At 34.8% G+C, this 20,092-nt stretch overlaps 2 protein-coding genes and 1 long non-coding RNA gene across 3 annotated transcripts; 2 read left to right on the forward strand and 1 right to left on the reverse strand.

The window, feature by feature from the left end:
* Positions 1-500: 500 nt before the first annotated feature.
* LOC590827 (DNA-directed RNA polymerases I and III subunit RPAC1) lies at positions 501-12,174 on the reverse strand. The gene is made up of 11 exons (XM_790415.5): positions 11,996-12,174; positions 9,410-9,481; positions 8,779-8,886; positions 8,187-8,319; positions 7,680-7,808; positions 6,431-6,480; positions 5,642-5,774; positions 4,959-5,078; positions 4,502-4,569; positions 3,153-3,201; positions 501-1,289 (listed from the first exon to the last, which is right to left on the reverse strand). The coding sequence occupies exons 1-11, from the start codon at positions 12,053-12,055 to the stop codon at positions 1,159-1,161; spliced, it is 1,053 nt and encodes a 350-aa protein (XP_795508.4). The 5' UTR covers positions 12,056-12,174; the 3' UTR covers positions 501-1,158.
* A 310-nt stretch (positions 12,175-12,484) lies between these two features.
* LOC580933 (AP-2 complex subunit sigma) lies at positions 12,485-16,360 on the forward strand. The gene is made up of 4 exons (XM_011680445.2): positions 12,485-12,612; positions 13,837-13,986; positions 14,783-14,896; positions 15,422-16,360. Exons 1-4 carry the CDS (start codon positions 12,610-12,612, stop codon positions 15,581-15,583), a joined length of 429 nt encoding a protein of 142 aa, XP_011678747.1. The 5' UTR covers positions 12,485-12,609; the 3' UTR covers positions 15,584-16,360.
* Positions 16,361-16,803: 443 nt separating this feature from the next.
* LOC115929493 lies at positions 16,804-19,618 on the forward strand. Its single transcript, XR_004066511.1, has 2 exons — positions 16,804-19,465; positions 19,510-19,618. It is a non-coding gene; the product is annotated as an uncharacterized LOC115929493 (long non-coding RNA).
* Positions 19,619-20,092: the final 474 nt, after the last annotated feature.

Here is a 20,092-nt window from a genome sequence, read left to right on the forward strand (position 1 = left end):
CACCCTCAACTCTCATACTTTGCCAATAGAAAAATTACATGGTTTGGTGAATCGTCAATATTATTTAATGAACGTAATTTGATCATACAATACATTCATGAATTGGGAGTCTGGGACTACTTAGATAACTTAAGAATCTTTCATTCTCTTGGCTTACTTAAAGATAAACTTGAGTTCTGCTAAAAAAAAGAAAATTAATTCTCACAATATTCAAGATTACAAATAAATGTCATTTGCCAAACCATTTGTGTACCGGTAGTACCATATACATATACATCTTTCTGTGTACAGTGCTTGTTACTTTACCAAGACTGGGCCAAATTTATTATGATTTTGATGACTCCAGAACCTTGCAGTACACACCAATACTTACATGCTACATGATCAACTTTTTCTGATCCATTCCAAATCTTTTCTTTCACAATGCAATCGCATTACCAGAACTCAACTTTATCTTTAATTAAAAAGAAAACTTGACAAAACAAAGTCTAAGAATAGTGTTTTTTCTATTTATATAAAAATTTAATCATTGAAAACCCTAAGTACAGAAAGTGAAACATGCATTTCTAAAATAGATTCAATCATAATGGAACAGATCAAACATGTGTAACTTGACAAACTGATGAATAATCTGCTCTCCTTGGCTTTGTAAGAAGGAATTTCCACAATTTGCATGGCAACACTGCACTCACGACGACTTGGATTTCTCCTCTTCTTTCCATGATTAGAAATGTTGACCTTTTCACTGTTTTTGATCATAAAACATGATCATAGAGTACTGTGATCTAGCAGGCTTTCCTTATATTCCATAACTTTGAGGAGTACACAAGTTGCTTGATAACTTATTATAAACACTCGCTGTGTGCACAAAATGAAAGCAAGCAGTACAACAAGAATCAACAGTTCTTCAGGAGAATATTAATGATGGAACATCCAGTTAATCTCCTGCTTCCTTGGTTTGCTATATCAGCGTCTTTCAACCGGGTTGCAGGGGCACCTTGGGGTATATATTTTATATATCTAGTACATTGACCACAAAATAATATTTTTAACATATTGAAGATAACATTTTGGGGTTCGCGGTTGGTTGAAAAACGCTGGGCCATAGAGTCTCTTTACTTCCATTGAGTTCATGTTCTCATTAAGGCACGAGTAACTTCACGTGTCTGTATCCTGGTTGCCCAGCATGTCAAGGTCCTGTTGAAATGTCTTACACTTGGATTTTAAGATATTGATAGCCTCCGAGACTAGGACTTCTGGACGAAGAGCTCCAGTCGACTCCACAGAGACTGAAAAATAACATTGGAAAGAACATGATTGAGAATGGTTGCCTCTTCTAACCAACCTTAAAAAACTGCTTCATTCAAATCAAGATTGCAAAGATGAACAACAAATACAAAATCTTTCTTACCCTATAAAAATATACATGTAAAACAAAATGAAAGGCCATGACACAATCTAAATACTAGAATACAGATGTGAGGGTACAACAAAAAGTAAGGTTGAACGGTTCAATTTTGCTACATCGTGGTAAGAGGACCTCAAGATGTTGACCACTTAAGGTACATATAACATAGAATTTATATCTTGAGGTATATGCATGAACTTGTAGGAGACATATTAGAATCACACATATGAAATGATAACAAAATGACACAAAAATTACATTTTATCAATACTTAAATAACCACTTCTTCATTTCTAACTTGTTCATATTTGATTTTTTTTCTTTGACCCTTTCATGCAGAGCTGCTAACCTTGTGCGACCAAAAAAAGGAATCATGATGGCAAAAAAAAAGGAATTTCAAGCAAAAAAAAGGAATTCATGAAAACGAAACTTACAACCACGCGCGACACACTTCCAGTGCAGAAATGTTCATTCATCATGCTGTTTTTTCCATACAAGCAGGTAATTTTGGTATTATCGGCATTTCATTTTTTTGAGAATATTTTTCTCTTCAAGTATGTTTTAAAATTAGTTTTCTATTGAATTTGTCATCAAATCACCATTTTAGGGCAGTTGTTTGACGTGCGGTATGTTAAAAAAAAAAAAAAAAAAAATTATTAAAAAACGTATTTTATGAAGAAAAAACGTAAGACCATAATAAGGAGGAAAAAACAGAGTAATTCCGGCAAAAACGGAATGGTTGGCAGCTCTGTTTCATGGTATATGAAAACAAAATTGACAAATTTCCATATGACAAAATACAAATGTTCATGGGGTGAAATTGTGTCACATCATTGAGATAGACATGTCACATTGGATATCCACAGTGAATGGAATTCATTCTTTTCTCTAGCATTCATCATACGACACAACAGACATAGACAAGACTGTGTGGGGTTTTCATAGAATGCACTTTAAATAATTGAGAAATGGGTACATCTCTTCTTCTTTACCCTTTATTAAGGCTGTGCACAACAGTGTAATGAAGTACCTGAGTACACTCCCTGGCTCACAAGCGAATACTCGAATATTCGGACGCCATGTTTTTTTATAATTTTTTTTTTTTTTTTTTTATTTTTTTTTTTTATAATTTTTTGATTTTTTGATTTTTTTGTTGATTTTGTTGATATTTTTGCCACTACCATACCACTCGGTAGTTTCCCAGATCCCTCGCCGAAACTGCATGCAACTTTACTTTGAGTTGCAGTTGAAGGCGCCGATTTAATAAGAATAATAACAGTAAACAATGCTGTTTTAAAAACCAAAGATGGCAGAATAATTCATTTTCCTCCAAGTCCAAACAGAAATCTGGACATTTGGTCCCAGTTTCTGAAAGGTGAGTTTGACAGTGCTTGAGTTGGGAAACATTTTTACCGACGGTACCATGCCAGCGGCTGCCGCTCTCCCTGGCACGGGTAAGCGTGGGCCTGGACAATTTTTTTTTTTTTTTTGTGGCTGAATATTTGGGTACGAGAAATCGTACCCGAGTAGTTGTCAATCGTGCGGGTACTCGAGCATTCGACTACCCGTCGCAGCCTTACCCTTTATTATCATAATACATTACTCTGCTCCTAATATCATTATTTGTTTACCTTAGTAGTAATAGCTGTTTACAAATGTTGATCTCTAATTTTACTGTTTGATCTTATTAGAGGATTTTTCCTGAGCCAAAAGCTAAGGGGTATAAAATTCATGGGATACTTACAGATAAAATGATCTCGTATTCTGTTCAACTTCACACAATCTTTGAGGTCCTAAATTCAGGGGATAAAATAAAAAGCATTCATGACAAAAATTAAAAAAGTAAGAATAATTTTCTTGAACAATGGAAAAATTTTAAGTTTAAATATGCATGTTCAACTTCAAACTCTTAACAAATTTTAAACATAATTTCTGAATGACATGCAGTAAATTTGAAGACTAAATAACACATTTAATAAAGTTACACAGTGAAAATCCTTGAACTCTTTTACCACTACATAGTTAAGCATAACTAAAATATATGGCGCTATATGAATTTGAGAGGGGGAAGGGGGTTACAGCTAGTCATGTCTGCAAAAGACAAACAAGCAGGTCATAAACATGAAACACAACAACTTAAAGGGATCGTTTAACAATGTTAAAACTGAGATACACGGCCGTACGTGTTATCAGTGATATGGTGTAATATTGAAGCCCTAAAAAAATTGCGCTTCAAAATGATCAAGAAGTGCCTCAAAAAAGTAAAAATCTTTGAGTGACCGGTTTTACCATACTCGTTTTCCCCAATCGACCTTAGTGTTATGAAAACCGTCAGGCGAACGGTTTTCAAAATTTGTAATTCCAATCATAAATATCTGATAATCAGACAAGCGATTGGCTTGTAAAAGTCATGGGGTTACTGACTGACCAAAAGGTATATAATTATCATTGCATCATGAGCTAAATCCGGAATTTTGTTTCAGAATCTGAGACAAAGTTACCGGATCCCTTTAAGACAAGAAAGGGTTCAATCAAATCTGCAACAAAGGAACAATATTCAGATATCACACATCAGTAATGAAGTATATTTCTCCAAATTTGCAATGTTCATGGGGTGAAATTGTGTCACATCATTGAGATAGACATGTCACATTGGATATCCACAGTGAATGGAATTCATTCTTTTCTCTAGCATTCATCATACGACACAACAGACATAAGAAAGACTGTGTGGGGTTTTCATAGAATGCACTTAATGCTGGGCTTCGTAACTATTTGCTTAGTTATCTTACACTACCCTTCCTGTGTGTATTTTCAAAATGTACTCCACTGAGGAATTTCTTCTACTGAGAAGTTTATTCCAGATCATTTTATACAGACTACTGTATAAAAAATGTGCTAATCACAAATTTGTTAAAGCCTAAAACCTCTTATTGGATGACTCGCTCTTCTCAAGGTGACATTTTCACCATCAAGAGTGATGAGGGTGATGTCAAACATATAGGAATCATTGTCAACATGGGTTAGTTCTGTGGTAAATCACTCAATGAAAGGGTATACACTTTGATGTACGTGAGGGAAGACTATACTTACATCATGTGAGAAGACTTCTCTGCCGCATGTATCTCTCCTAGGACAAGCTACCACTGCTACGGGTACACCTGGTATGAAGACAGAATAACAAACTAAATGTATTACCCCTTTAAATGGGAATTTGTTATATAGTATTTGTACTCATTGAGTTTCTTGCTTACAATCAACCTCAAGTACTATTTCACATAACACTATGGGCTGCAGTGTATTTTTTGCCCATGGCTCTCAAAGCTTCAATATTTTTGCAATTGCATTCAATTTTGTAGTTCATTCAAAAACATTGAATATTAAATAAAGTTTCATTACAATTTCAATATTTCAAATGCACAATAGCATTCCTTTACATCCCTTTATAGAAACAACATCTAAAAATATGAAGTACATCAGCGTTAATAAGTAAAATACATCAGCATCACGTTTATCATTACTGTCTAAATCATCTTACTTCTTTACTTACCATTTCTTTTTTCAACATCAATCACTCCAGACGAGAAACACTGTTGAAGTTTCTTAGCTCTTTCTCCTACGATATCCTCAGTCAAAATGATCTCTGGCATAAGACGGTATGAGGCAGTAGCTACAACGACAGGTGCAAGGGAAGAACAATGGAGTTAGCTCCTGTTTGAGGTGTACTTTTTAAATACTCCTATGCATGATTGGGGGGGGAAGTGTTTCTGTAGGTCATAGTAACAAATTATAAGAACTTCTTTTTTGTTCAAATCAATTTTTTTTTTAAAAGTCATCATAAATTATCCTTGCATTTGTGAATCAGGAGATTAGAGATTATTTTATACACAGCCTTTTCTTTTATTGTAGGTCTACACATGAAACAGCTCTTGAGAAGAAAAAAATAATTACACACAAGTATTAATTACAGGGCTACAGGGATGCACTCTATGTTGTTAAAGTAGACTTTGTAACATTTCATGCTCCAATGACATTCACTGGAGTAAATGTTGCAGAGAAATTATTGGTCACCTTTCAAGCAAATTCAAAGTATCAGATACAAAACTGGTAATAATAGTAGTATCATTCATCCATTCAAGAGGAACTTTAGACAAAAAATGAGTGATACGATCTGCAATAAAGAATGAGTGGTCTATATTCCAAACGAGTAGATAAGATGAGTTGAGAGCTTACCAACTGGAGAGAACTTGGCATGGTCTTTACCAATGCCTTTCACACAATGCATTTTAAGGTCAATCTCCTGGCCTGGTCTTAGCTTGGCTATCAGGATGTCCTTGTTGACCGGGGCAAAGGCTTTAGGTCCATACTGAAAAAAACAAAGAAGGATATGAAGGTATATTTTAACTGCTAAAATCTTTCTCTTTTTCAAAATCATCCCATAAGAGGAACCCCATTTTTATCTCCTTCACCTGGTGCAATGGAATTTAGTACTTATAGAAAACAACATTTAATACTGATTTATGGTTGTAGAACAAGTTCAATTGCCTTTCAATACGTCTTAGGACTATTATCCTAAGGTCTGATACTATAAACAATAAGTCCATTTCTTATAAAAAAATCTTTCAAATCTATGGCTTGTGCTTGGATAGAATGTTAAGAAACTGGATTGGCATATAAACCTGTAAGGCTAGCAACATATTATGTGCACACCATGATAGTAAGATATATCATTAAAACAACTTGAATACATGTATTAATGTTGACACGAAACTGGCAATGTTCATGGGGTGAAATTGTGTCACATCATTGAGATAGACATGTCACATTGGATATCCACAGTGAATGGAATTTATTCTTTTCTCTAGCACTCATCATACGACACAGCAGACATAAGAAAGACTGTGTGGGGTTTTCATAGAATGCAAAATGTTGATCAATCAATCAAATATCATACCCCCTCCCCCCTCCCATTAGGCTCCCATTGGTTTGAGTTTATAAGTAATAAATTAAATCATAGCTTACCGTCTCCTCTTGATTTTCTAAAGGAATCCACTTGAAATGTTCAGTTGTTACTGTAAAACACGAACAGAAAGTTTTAAAGATTTAACTACTATCACTAAAACTGTTGTTTGGTATTAACTGTTTTCTTGATTTTGTCTTTGCCAAATAAATAATAATAATTTCATCAGTATGCTGCCTCATGCTGTCTACAATGCTGCAATTAAATTGAAATCATTAAAGGAACAATATTCAGATATCGCACATCAGTAATGAAGTATATTTTGCACAATGTGCAATGTTCATGGGGTGAAATTGTGTCACATCATTTAGATAAACATGTCACATTGGATATCCACAGTGAATGGAATACATTCTTTTCTCTAGCATTCTTCATACGACACAACAGACATAGAGTAAGACTGTGTGGGGTTTTCATAGAATGCACTTAAAGAGAAGGTTGAGTTCTGGCAAGAGGTGAAAAATAATTTGTGAGCATTATCATTGTATTATGCTAGTGTGGAAGAACATCAGATAAAAAATGTTCCATGAAAAGCATTGCTCTTCAAATGTCTTCAAATATTCTTAATATGGCATGTAACATCATAAAAATCGGGACAGATTGTTATGCCACATGTTCATGTAGTTCCATATACATCTTTCTGTGTACAGTGTTTGTAAATTTACCAAGACTGGGCCAAAATCTTTATCATTTTGATGATTCAAGAACCTTGCAGTACACACCAATACTTATAGGCTAGATGATCAACCTTTTCTGAATAATTCCACAACGTTTCTTTCCCAATGCGATCACATGACCAGAACTCAACTTTATCTTTAATAGCGACAGTCACTCTGAATGTAATTCAGCTCCCTATTCTTAATAATTGGTGAAAGCCAACTACAGTCATACCAGTCAATTAATGCCACCTGAGAAAAACAGGAAAACTGGCCACTGTAGACAGGCGGTCTTTCTATACAGGTTCTATAACACTCTTCTTCGAGGGAGAAAATAAAGGTGACCACTTTAGACAAGTGGCCTTTGTAGAGAGGTGGCCACTATTAAACACAGGTTTGACCGTATTACCCCAATATTTCCAAATCGATACAATATCATATAACATGAAAGCTTGGCATCTAGGTATACAATATCATCATTTGCAGATTGTTGTCATCATCAAGATTGTCAATCATTATTGTTAACATCCTTATTACTGTAAATCTGCACAATAAATCTGATCCTAATCCTGATCTGAGGATGAGATTAGCTCACCTTTGGCATTCTTATAGAGTTCATCAGGGTCGGTGGCATCTTTAGAAGCATTTGGGTTCTTGGTACATTTCACTTTCAGTTGGAATTCAATCGTGTCTTCTCCAGTTCCCGTTTCATCACCTGTATTGACTAAAAAGAATATTCCATATGCAGTATTAGGACCACCCTGATTGACAGAGGTAAGTCAAATTTGGGCTAGCAGAACATTGGTTAGTACCCTGGTCCCAACTATCAGATTTTTCAAAACCTTTGAACCAGTGTAAAATTACTTCTTCATAGATGCTCTATTTGGACTACCTGCAGTAAAGTGTGAATGTGTATTCACTAAATTGTATTTATATGAAATCAAAACACCTTCAAAAATCTTGAGTACTTTGACCTGTAATAACAAAATATATTTGAATTCCTTTTTTTTTTAAGTGTGAGCATGTTAACAAGTTGTGACTAGTTTTCTTTGTTTAAATCAATGCACTTTTAACTTTACGCTGCATCTGGCAATAAACTTACCTTCCTCTCTGTACTCAAAGATTCTCGGATCAGCTTTGATAGGAATAAGTCCTAATCTGTGAGCTAGAATTTCATCTTGTATGATGGATGTATTATTAAAGATGGAGACCTTCTCAATTGCCATTGTTGGTACCTAAAATAAAGACAATATGAACATTTGGGGTAGTAAAGTTAAAACTGTTACAGAGATGTGAATGACATAAAATTCCCTCATAGAGAGGTTTTGATGTTTAAGTTAGTAAGCACTTCTTTTTCTCACTGGAAAGTGATCATTTGTGGAGACAAATCAAATATGTATATATATATATATATATATATATATATAATATTTTGAGCACTCAAGATCGATGCAGACTACATTATACATAACAGTACACGATCATCATTTATATTATTTCTTTCTTTATTTTTCTTACTTTTTATCTAATCCTTTCCTTGTTCTTTTCTTTACTTTTTTTTTTCATATATTGTATTCATAAATCACTCCAAGTTACATCTTTCTTTCTGGAATATATCATTCCAAAGCAATCTTATCTATCATAATTAAGTGATCAAAGTATCAAATTACAATTAATAAGGTGATTTGTCATACCTCTGCAAGCAAAATCCTCCTGAATGCATTAGCTACTGCTGGATCCACTCCTACCATGTCAAATTCAAGCTCCGAATGAGTCAGACTAATCACATCGATTCGAAAGTTCTGCAAGCGAATACAAATATCAAAAACAAATAAAATTACCAGTTTAATATGAAAGCAAGTGCTATATAATGGACATACTGGCTGGGTCATCGCACAACAGAGAGGGAGGGAGAGAAACTATTATTAGATTTAAGTTTTTTTCCTTCTCACTAGGTACTTCTCACTGTTACCCCAAGTTAGTCAGAAATGTAATTGATTTCAGGCACTGTCAGTGTAGTATATCCTGCTAAAGAAGTAAAATCATGTTGCATTTTAATATTGAAATTAATAGTCAAACCTGTTGTAGTGAGTAGCGACCACATGTCTAGAGAGACCACAATTTGTTTGTTTCCCTTGAACTGTGTTTCTGATTGGAATGTGCATCATACAAACTTGCACAGACCACTTTTGCTGTCTCCCTCTAGTGGTCTTCATACAGGTTTCACTATATTAATCCTAAAGTAGAGCAAGATCATTAATATTCATTCATAACAATGTGCCATTAAAGTGTGCATCTCCTTGGTTTAAGTTAGATCAAACTTACCTTAGTAAATTTGTCCATGCTCCAAGAATCATCACTTCCAACATAGTTTCCAGGAAAACTTGAACTGTGAACCTTTGTTTGAGAAATAAGAAACAAATGTAGAGGTGGTATGAATATGTGGTACAGTGAACACCGCCTTAAACTGGTACTTGTAGACTACGTATAAGTGGCGGTACCTGTTATTCTTTGGACTGTACCCACTCCATCTGTCTGAATAGATTGTTGGACGATGTGGCGCTTAATGATCGATCAGAGTGTCTTCTCCGTCCTGTCATTGACGAGATATAGGACGAGCTTGTTCATAGCTCGTTCCACAAGCCTGACGATCCACACTTTTTCACCCTTCGACTCGTCCCCACGATGTTATTTGCAGCGTCGCCTAAAGGAGGACTCGTCGACTTCGACTTGCCCTTTAGTTGGACTGGGTTTTCTACTTTGTTTTGCCTTTTGCTTATTGGGTGTCAACAAACTTCTTGAAGAGATGTGTAATTTACCCAATCTACAGAAGTCTTCTTGTAGTTGTAGTCCATTTCTGCCTGGACAGAGCAAACTGCCCAGGAGGAAATGATTTACAAATTGTGAGATCTTGATGTACGACGAAGTGGCTGCGATCAAAGTAGGACTCTGAGTAGGAGTATCACGTGATGCTATACTCCTTCTCATGGTGCTCCTTCCGACGACATCGTCATGATGCTTCTTCTTCCTCGATGTCCACTAATTACACTCCGTCCCTCACTCTTCGCAGATCATCATATCTGCAAGAAGCCGTTGATCTTCAATCCATTCGAGGATGAACTACGGATCCGACAGGGAGAGGGAGTGAAAGTCAATTGGAGTGGAAATCAATTCTTCCAACCAATTTTGAATTTTCCCCAACCGTTTTTCTGTGAAAATAAGAGTTTTTATAGCCCCACTGCACTGCTTACAAAGTTACAGTTAATATAACTCCGGGAAGCTCCAACACCGGCGCCGCAGGCATCGGAGCTTCGGGTGGTTTTGTTGGTTTCTCGTGGGGGCTAGTAAAACAGCCGATTGGGTGATATTATCGTTAAATCTGCAAAGGGAGTACTTACAATTTTTACATCATAGGGTGCACGACTCCTCAGGGCTCAACTCCAATCACTTGAATGTATAATTTGAAGAAGTCTTCAATGGGAAAAAAAGGTTAATTTGGGGTACTACACCAATGATTCTTCCATGTCGCAGCATTGATTCAAAATAGCGATGAGAAGGTACGCATGCGCGGCAGTGGCGAAGAAAATATGAATATTCATGCTATCGAGCGCCGATCGCTCGAAATCGCTGAATATGCACAAGTGAGAAGGGCTCTGTTTGTTCGAGTCGTTGAGAAGGGCTCCGTTTGTTCGAGTCGTGCATATTCAGCGATTTCAAGCGATCGGCATGAATATTCATATTTTCTTCGTCACTGCTGCGCATGCGTACCTTCTCATCGCTATTTTGAATCAACGCTGCGACATGGAAGAATCGTTGTTGTAGTACCCCAAATTAACCTTTTTTTTCCATCGAAGACTTCTTCAAATTATACATTCAAGTGATTGGAGTTGAACCCTGAGGAGTCGTGCACCCTATGATGTAAAAATTGTAAGTACTCCCTTTGCAGATTTAACGATAATATCACCCAATCGGCTGTTTTACTAGCCCCAAAGAGAAACCAACGAAACCACCCGAAGCTCCGACACCTGTGGCGCCGGTGTTGGAGCTTCCCGGAGTTACAGTTAATAATATAGACCCTAGTTACTGCGCCCTCTATCAGTAGGGGCGCTGGTCCAAGAATGAGGATCGTCCTCATAAACAAGGATATCCTCATAAACGAGGACAAAATGCGTCCTCAAAAATAAGGGTTGTCTGCATTTTTTAGGACGTTTTTTTTCATTGGCGCTCTGGGGGTTTCATGTTACAGAACGGCCTGCTGGCGATGCCAAAAATGGATTCCCCGGGGGAAAATAACCCTAGTTCACCGTCTACTTTTATGGGTTGTCCGTCTTCCCAAGGATTTATTGCTTATAGATCTAGATCTAATGACGTGAAAGTCTCTGTACAATGTCAATGTAAAATGCATCAAGAAAATCATTGCAGAATCCGTTTTTTGCATCGCCAATGCACCGATCAAAAATATGAAACGTCTGCAAAAATGCAGACGGTCCTTATTTTTGAGGACGCATCGGTCTGTGTTTACGAAGACGATCCTCGTTTATGAAGACGATCCTTATTCTCGGACCAGCGCCCCTAGACCTACTGTCTATATAAAATAGCAAGCCATGCCTAAGCAGTGACTGTTGGCAAGAAACAAGGCGTTGGTCTTCTCTTTCATCATCCATCGATTCCATGGACCTGTTTTGGGGTTCTCTTTTTCTTAGTTTTTTATCTTACATTAATCACGTTTATTGAGGGCTTATTTGATGAGATAACCACCCGTCTAAATTCTAAATCCCTAGATTCTATGCCTCAGACAATGCAATCATTCATTATTTCAACGTACACATTAACTAAGTCAAGTATGACTTGTACTTATAGTCTATAGTCTACCATAGTCTAATTCAATATCTCATAAATTCATATCCTTACATTGTCAACTCCATGTTCAAGCAGTCGCACACGTGTTTTCATATCTTCAACATGCGCCATGGCTCCACCGCTGATTCAACTGGCCACTGTACTACCCGGTATGCATTAGCACTGCACTTGCACTGTATATCAGCACGACACTCCGCCACATGCATACATGATAACTACTAACTGAACATCCTCGAGGCTGTGCCGCAGCGTCTGCAATGCGTTAACTATGCCAGTAGCAGCCCGTTATGGCTGCACTCTTACATAGTACAGTGCAAATTGAGGGCGAATGCGCGAAAACTAGTGCATATCGATCGCACTTAAGTTAATTGGAAGAGTCCATTTTATCATAGAGGTTAATCAGTTCCATCTCAATATGATGCGGTTTTTAGAACATCTACCTGAAAAATAATCACAAAAGAAAACATAGTCTATGAGTCATTACAATTTATATTCAAAAGTCTCCATATGGGTATTGTATTGATATTATGCGTACCTTAAAGGATCTATACTGATTTATACTTAGTAGTATTTATTTTTGACCCCCAGCTGAATAATTGTATGTTGCTCATTCATTTCCGGACTAAATTTCGAAGACGCCCTCTGATCGACAGTGCTAAACAAAAATGGTAATTGTCGTCTTTTGTGATGATAAGTCGTATTGAAAACATATTTTTTTTAATTTGATATGATACTATTTTGTGATCCGATGTATTTGTACATTGAATATTAATTCAAAGATAAAATAATCGTAGATTCTATTTTCATATTTAGTAAGTGGTCCCATACGTTTATTATTGTGCTGTCATACAGGTACACTCATGTTCACTTGAATATTTTCATCCAGACAGAAAAATCCGCCTGCTTGGAGGAGTTTTTGAACATATTCTATCTTTTGAGAGTTTTGATGTTCTCCTCCATGACACACAGAATCTTCTCGATGTCACTGCCGCCGTGGTACCCTCTGTTTGCCTTCACTAGACCTCTATTTAGATCTAGAGTCTAGTATTTATTGTGCATTAATACAACAACAAAACATTTTTTCCCCTTCATTTTACAAAAAAATGACAAGGTAGTTTTATACAAAAGATTCTGTAGAGAAGAGAAAGAGAAGAAATGAGTCCCATAATCTTGGACATGTAAATGTATGGACAGAGAGTTGCGGGATGTTGAATGTACTGACTGTATAATATATCATATCGAAATAAAAATTGAGAATGAGAAGAAATTTATGCCTAGGGCCTACTTCTAAGGTATGAGAAGTGATCCTGAAGAAATGAAGACAACCTTTTTATTTACTTTCACGTTTTTTTGTTTTAATCTTTCTAAATCTAAGGTCTGTTTAAAACTAAAGTCTTAATTATGCATCGCACTGCAACTTTTATCTGAATTTGATGTACTGCGCAATCCTGTCAATCGAGAGACGGCCACAGTGCTAAAATTAAAACATGTTTTTGTTTGTAAAGTGCCTGGGGGAAAAAGTAAACTGGTTTTGTACATCAAGACAATGCCAAAAATATCACACATACCACACAAAATAAGCATCACTCATTCTATTTACTCTTCAATAAAGGTTTGAACTTGCGGGAAGTTGATGACTTTTATGATTTGAATATTTTCTGATGGAAGAAAGGCAATATTATATACATTTGAAACGATCTTTACTCTAAAGCACTACTGCAAAGTGCACAATGGTGCCTAGTATTCATCATGACCTCCAAATTAAGTTGCAGGAAATATCATAAAATTCTGTGATAATTTGTGTTCTAAACTTCTAACATGACTAAAAAATCACTTGTATTGTTTGTTACTATTGTCATCTAATACATTCCTTTTTTTATTTCCTATTTCAGATTCGATTTATCTTAATTCAGAATCGTGCTGGCAAGACTAGGCTTGCTAAGTGGTACATGGCATTTGATGATGAAGAGAAACAGAAGTTGATTGAAGAAGTACATGCTTTGGTTACAGTTCGAGATGCTAAACACACAAACTTTGTAGAAGTGAGTCAAATTCTGGTTATACATGTACCTTAATATTTTATAGTAACTTACATAGATCCTGAGGAAACTATTAATTCTATTGTGAATTTGTGAAAGGGTAGTTAGAAATACATTAATGTGTACATGGACATCTTAAGTAACATGCATTACTCAAACAACATTCAAACAAGTATGTGTTAACTGTGTATAGTACATTCATAAAATGAAAATTAGCACTGTAATTTATTTTTCTAATACCAATGTAGTTATTTTAATTTTAGCATTCATTAAGAAAATTGATATAGAGATGTCCAGTGTAAGTGATAACATAATTGTACTAACGCTTTACCAAGGCATAGCTATCAGTTGTTTTTTTTTTAAATAAAATTGTGTTTTAATCTGAAATGTACATGTAGGTGGGTTTTTTTTTGCCCATCAAGAGTACTTTTCTTTGATGAAGTATAATCTGCATGATGCAGTCCTAGTATGTGAACAATCAGATATATACATTGGCAATGCTATTTTTCAGGTCATTGGACAGTCTTGAGTGCATAACATGTTGGTAACTACACTACCATCAATAATGGCATAACAGACAACTTTTAGTTAGATATTTATTTGAATATAAACAATATGTTATGATACGTAATGTTATGATTATGATACCCTTCTACTATTATGCAATGAATACGTTCATTCCATTGATTACAGGCAACTTGCTACTGTAGTGTAGGTCCTTATTATCTGATACTAAGGCAATTTGGCTAACAAAAATTACAGTCATTACAATAGAATTAACTATTCTCTTCTTCCACAGTACCGCAACTTCAAGATTGTGTACAGAAGATATGCTGGTCTTTACTTCTGTATCTGTGTAGATGTAGGAGATAACAATTTGGCATACTTAGAAGCAATACATAACTTTGTGGAGGTAAGTATTTTTTTACTTGCAAATAATTGTACTTGTGGTTGGACAGGCAGTTATGGGCTGCCTTTATTTGTTGTACAAAGCTAGACAAGCGTATAAATACATTTTGGGAAGCAGTACCTTTTTAAAAATATTCAAACAAAGTGCCTTACCCATGCAAATATTATTATAGTTTAAGACTTTAAGTAACCTATAAAAAGATCTTTCTGTTATGTAGGGATGTTCCTCTTTGCATTTTGAACATAACATTATTAGCTGGCTGATTGTTTTTTACCAGATATAAGAGAAACCATGAAAGAATAATAAGCCCCTATTTTTTTTATATTAGTTTATCACATTTTGTGTAATTCATGTTGTTTTATACTATTTTACTTGGTTTTGTGTCTTTAATTCTTCTTTCTACATTTTTCATACTGGATTTGCTTAAAGTCTAAATCTTTAATAGAACTAGCTCCAACATCTCATATGTTTGTCAGTTCAGATATTCTCATGCAATCTTTGCCACTTCTTCTGTCTCCCAATTTTCAGGTCTTGAATGAGTATTTCCACAATGTTTGTGAGCTGGATTTAGTCTTCAATTTCTACAAGGTATACTCAGTTGTGGATGAGATGTTCTTAGCTGGAGAGATCAGAGAAACGAGTCAGACTAAGGTCCTTAAACAATTAATGGCACTTGGGCAGTTAGAGTAGTAAACACAATTTTTCCAGAATATTAGATTTTAGTTTTCCATTGTGAAATGCTTCAAAATGTCTCCTTTACCACTCCCACTAACCAGGTAAGCTATTCCTGATCAACCATGTAATGTTGAATAGTGCATAATGAAATTTGAGAATAACAGTGAGCTCTCTTAATTCTTTCACAATTGAAATTTTACCAAGGACTTTCAATTTTCCAAAGTGGTTTCCATAATAAATTGTGACGTCTGTCCAAGTCAATGTTATTTTTTTTCCCTGGACTTGTCACATTGCTATTGTTATCAATCGCTTTGTTGGTAGTTGAGAATGCTTAAAACACAACTTTAGACTTAACTTTGATTTTTTTTAAATTTAGCTCACATGGTTGGTGGTGTAGGGAGACATTTTGAAAGTAGTTTGTATTATCCTTAATATGTATAAATTTATATCTGATATGAAACTTGTATAGTAAGTGTATTACTAAATATTGGTATAAATCCATGTGTACATATATTCTATGTGATCCATTGTGTTTATGTCCTGTTCAGCAATGGACCAACTATACCAGCCATATTTGTTGTTGATGGCAGCAAAGTAACCTCTCTTATGTGAAATCAGTTACATGTTAACAACTCCAAATACATTAATGAGGTTACAATGTGTTTTGTAACATTGCAATTTTCAGACACCGCTTTCTCCCTATATTTTTTAAGATGGGGTTCCATTGTCGGTTTCTATCAGCAAAACTCTGTTTTCTAACATTGATAAAAATGAGTACCGGTATATTGTAAGGTAGAACCTTTTATTTCCAAGAATACTAGTAAACCTGAAAATTAAGTCATCTGCATATGTTCGATGATGTCAATTCAATTCTTCTGTAAACCTGAAAATGATGTCAAAATTGTCAACTGCTCATGATCGATGATGCTAATTCAATGCTTCTGTATACATGAACATTAGTTTGTGACAGGAAACAGGTTAATAAAGTACATTGATCATATCAGGAATTAAATAAATGAAAATGCATGGTTTTTCCATCAGTAAAGCAGTAAGAATCTGATTTTCAGTCAAGATGGCTATAATTTGGTTAAGGTACATGATGTGTAATGAACTTCTCAGTATATGAATTCCTTGAGAAATGTATATAGATCTATATTCTTGAAAGAAGTTAAAGTTAAATTTGGCCCCATTTTATCTACTCAGTCATTGTGTTTCAAGTATCACCCTATCTATTCTATACATATATGTATTACTGCAAAGTCAGCAATCCTGAAATGTAATGAATTTAGTTGTGAACTAATCATAAGGAATTATTTTCATGACACAAATGTTGTCAATTTAGAAGCTATTTAGAATATGAATCATAATTTTTCATGGATGCATGGATGAAGAAGTTGACAATGGTTGTCTATAATATATCTGCAAAGCGCTTAGAGACATCGTTGATGTAGTAAGCCCTATATAAACGCGGAATATATATTATAAACCAGTTAACTATTTAGACTCAAATTGCAAGGGCTTTAACGTTTTGAGCTTTGATATCATCTGTTGGGAGCTAGAAGGGCACTAACTCTGTGTTTAAAAGCATACAAGTTAAAACGCCTTTCTGCCTCTCAACATACTATATAATGTAGAATAATCAGCAGGAGTGTTACTGAATCATGTGCAAAGAAGTAATTATGTCATTACAAACAGCTATTATTATTATTACATGTAATTTGACCAACATTCAATCATATTTTGTGCGGAGCGACAACATGTAAGTCCAAACATTTCATGCATTGTATACTGTAAAAGGTGTATATAAAACAATGCAATACAATGTTATTGTTCTAACTCTCATTTTGGCAAGTTTAGAGCATGTTTATGTTATATTGTATTTCAAAGGTACATGTAATGCAAGCGAGAAAGACCCTGTTGTTTTGCAGTATCCAGTTTATATTATTAACATACCGTACATGTAATAGTATACAAATGTGTATTTGATTATTCATGTATACTGTAAATTAAATATTGTGATATCTTTTAAGCAGTGAAGGCATAGTAATTGTGATTGTTCATTCTTATTGGCTACTCAATAAACTGCCTTGTGCTTTGTGAACATATATTCTCTATTGCTTCTGTCTACATTGAATGGTGCTTAGGGTTCGGTAGCTGTAGTGATGCATATTGTATAATGATATTGTGTATTTTCTTACTTCTTTTTAACTTGTTTGGTATCTCTTCATATCACTCTTTAAGTGTCCCCTTTCTTGTTTGGAGTCTCTGGCATAAAGATATAGTTAGATGAAACCCCCAAATCCAACGCAGGTCCTCTGATTGGTACTTGATGGTCAAGTTGCGTTTGACCTTTGAAGATATGTTATTGACTTCTTGTTTTGGCCGTTTATCATCACCAAATTGTCATTTTTATTACCGGTAGATACTTTTCCTACAAAATTTAACCGACTTCTCCATCTATGTATTCAGTCAGTGTTTCTGACTGTATCACTGCAACTTTTCTTCCCCTTTTAATTTATCTCTCTCCATATTTGTATATGATCTCTTTTTATCTTGTTACTCACTTTGCTTTGTTCTCTCTCTCTCTCTTTTCCTTGGCTGTGTATTTGGCTTTCCATCACACATACCCTGTACTTTTAATTTTCTACACATTTCACAACTTATTATCTCTGTCTTTCTTTCTTCCTCCCTATCCTTCTACTTCCCTCCCCCTTCTCTCTCTCTCTCTCTCTCTCTCTCTCTCTTCCTATCATTTCCCCAATTACATCTCTCTTTCCATCACTGGGTTACAACACAATTCTCTCTCTTCCCCCCTTTCTTCCTTCTCTTTGACTTCCTAAACATATCCATCCCTGCACTATTCTTTTCTTCTATAATTTGTTTTAAAATGTTCTTTCCCTTGTGTACACATCTATATCTAAATGAAGAAAGAACAACAAATAGAGACATTCATGTAATTTTTAGATTCTTTAACAGTGTCCATTGTGACATACACAGCAACAAAATATAAATGTGCTACCAAAGGAACATTAACAAAATTTGTACTGAAGATTGTTTCAAAATTATTACATGTGTTGATAAATAATCATAAGTTCCTTACACCTTTTGATCATATATGTTTTATATAACCACATTCTTGTAAAGTACATGTACAAAATACACCAGTAGCCAAATAAACAAGGATTCATTTTTGTGCCTAAAAAAATTTGATATACAGTTTGTATTAGCTGCTTGTTATTTCAATCATGTTTCTTAAAATATTCTGATAGCATATTCAATTGCGTTTCTTATATTTAGATTTTGTAACACATGAAATATTTTTAGCTTTGTGAATCAAAATACAGAATCTACATAAAGTGAAATACATAACATTAGTTTTTTTCCATACATAAACTTGCATATTTTCTTGTATGAAAATAAATGGTACATGTACATATAACTTTCTTTGAATTGATGCACAGTAATTACAAAAGCCATCATAAAAATAGTGTGTTTCGGGTACAGTGTACTCTAATTAATCCACATTATTTTCATAGATTTGCTTTTTTTTCATCCATACTGTAGTAACCATACTGCAGTAATAAGTCATATACATGTATGTTAGACAATTATAGTATTCTTGTAAAAACTAAATGGAATAACACAGGAAAGATTGTATACACCTTTATCTTTCTTTAATAAGCTAATCCTTATGAACAATATTAATACACACTGTAACAAGAAATAAGCATGGCAAGCCAAACAATAAAAGGTTTACAATCGGCATTCTCTATTTGGATGGATCAGTAGAATAAAACAATTCTACATCTTTCACCATCTCTATCGACTGTTTGTCAGTGCAAATACATATTCACCTCAGCCGTAGAATCAATTAGTATGATCTGTCATTTATACTCTGTCAAAACAGGTCATCTCCTTCAAACACTGCATTAAGTGATGAGATGTTACAGCTCATTTTCATTACAAAGAGAAGTTTAATTGAAAAAGTGTAACAAATTTAAGGAAAAGTATCTAAACTAAGTGCATGAAAACCTCACATTAAACTAACAAGATATAGAATCACACAGAAAATAATCTCTCAAATCCCAGTCCTATCTTTGGGAATTTCATATGGGACGGCCTAAAGTGTTCAATTTGGGTCTATTGCAACAATTATGATCACCTACTCTTCTGGTCTTTATTTCTAGAATCAAGTAAACAGGTCAGACAGGGCTCAAATTAAAAGGTTGCGTGGATGATATTGACCAAATAAAATCAGATTTAAAGGGGAAGTCCACCCTGAAATTAAGTTAGTTTTAATAGGAGTAGAAAAATGAGAGAAACAAGTCAGTGAAAGTTTGAGCAAATTCCGATTAAAAATAAGGAAGTTAGGATTTTTGAAGTTGTGATCAATCAAACACAAATTGGCAACTCTATGACGTATCATGCGAGCTCAACTTCCATTTGCTCAGTACTAAAAAAATCTAAAATTTTCATTTTCCCTCAAGAAAAATTTCAACCATACATGCACCCTAAATATAATAA

The sequence above is a fragment of the Strongylocentrotus purpuratus genome, unplaced genomic scaffold (assembly GCF_000002235.5).
Source record: "Strongylocentrotus purpuratus isolate Spur 01 unplaced genomic scaffold, Spur_5.0 spur5_scaffold_5, whole genome shotgun sequence".
NCBI lineage: Eukaryota > Metazoa > Echinodermata > Echinoidea > Camarodonta > Strongylocentrotidae > Strongylocentrotus > Strongylocentrotus purpuratus.

What these genes read in the sequence shown, in the direction of transcription:
- LOC580933 (XM_011680445.2), top strand. An exon ending in AACACACAAACTTTGTAGAA is followed by an intron (nt 13,987 to 14,782) that starts GTGAGTCAAATT and finishes CTTCTTCCACAG; the next exon opens with TACCGCAACTTCAAGATTGT. An exon ending in CAATACATAACTTTGTGGAG is followed by an intron (nt 14,897 to 15,421) that starts GTAAGTATTTTT and finishes CCCAATTTTCAG; the next exon opens with GTCTTGAATGAGTATTTCCA.
- LOC590827 (XM_790415.5), bottom strand. Translation starts at nt 12,055, where the DNA reads ATGGCGCATGTTGAAGATATGAAAACACGTGTGCGACTGCTTGAACAT. An exon ending in TAGAAAATCAAGAGGAGACG is followed by an intron (nt 5,775 to 6,430) that starts GTAAGCTATGAT and finishes TGTTTTTTTCAG; the next exon opens with TATGGACCTAAAGCCTTTGC. An exon ending in GAGAAGTCTTCTCACATGAT is followed by an intron (nt 3,202 to 4,501) that starts GTAAGTATAGTC and finishes CCCTGAATTTAG; the next exon opens with GACCTCAAAGATTGTGTGAA.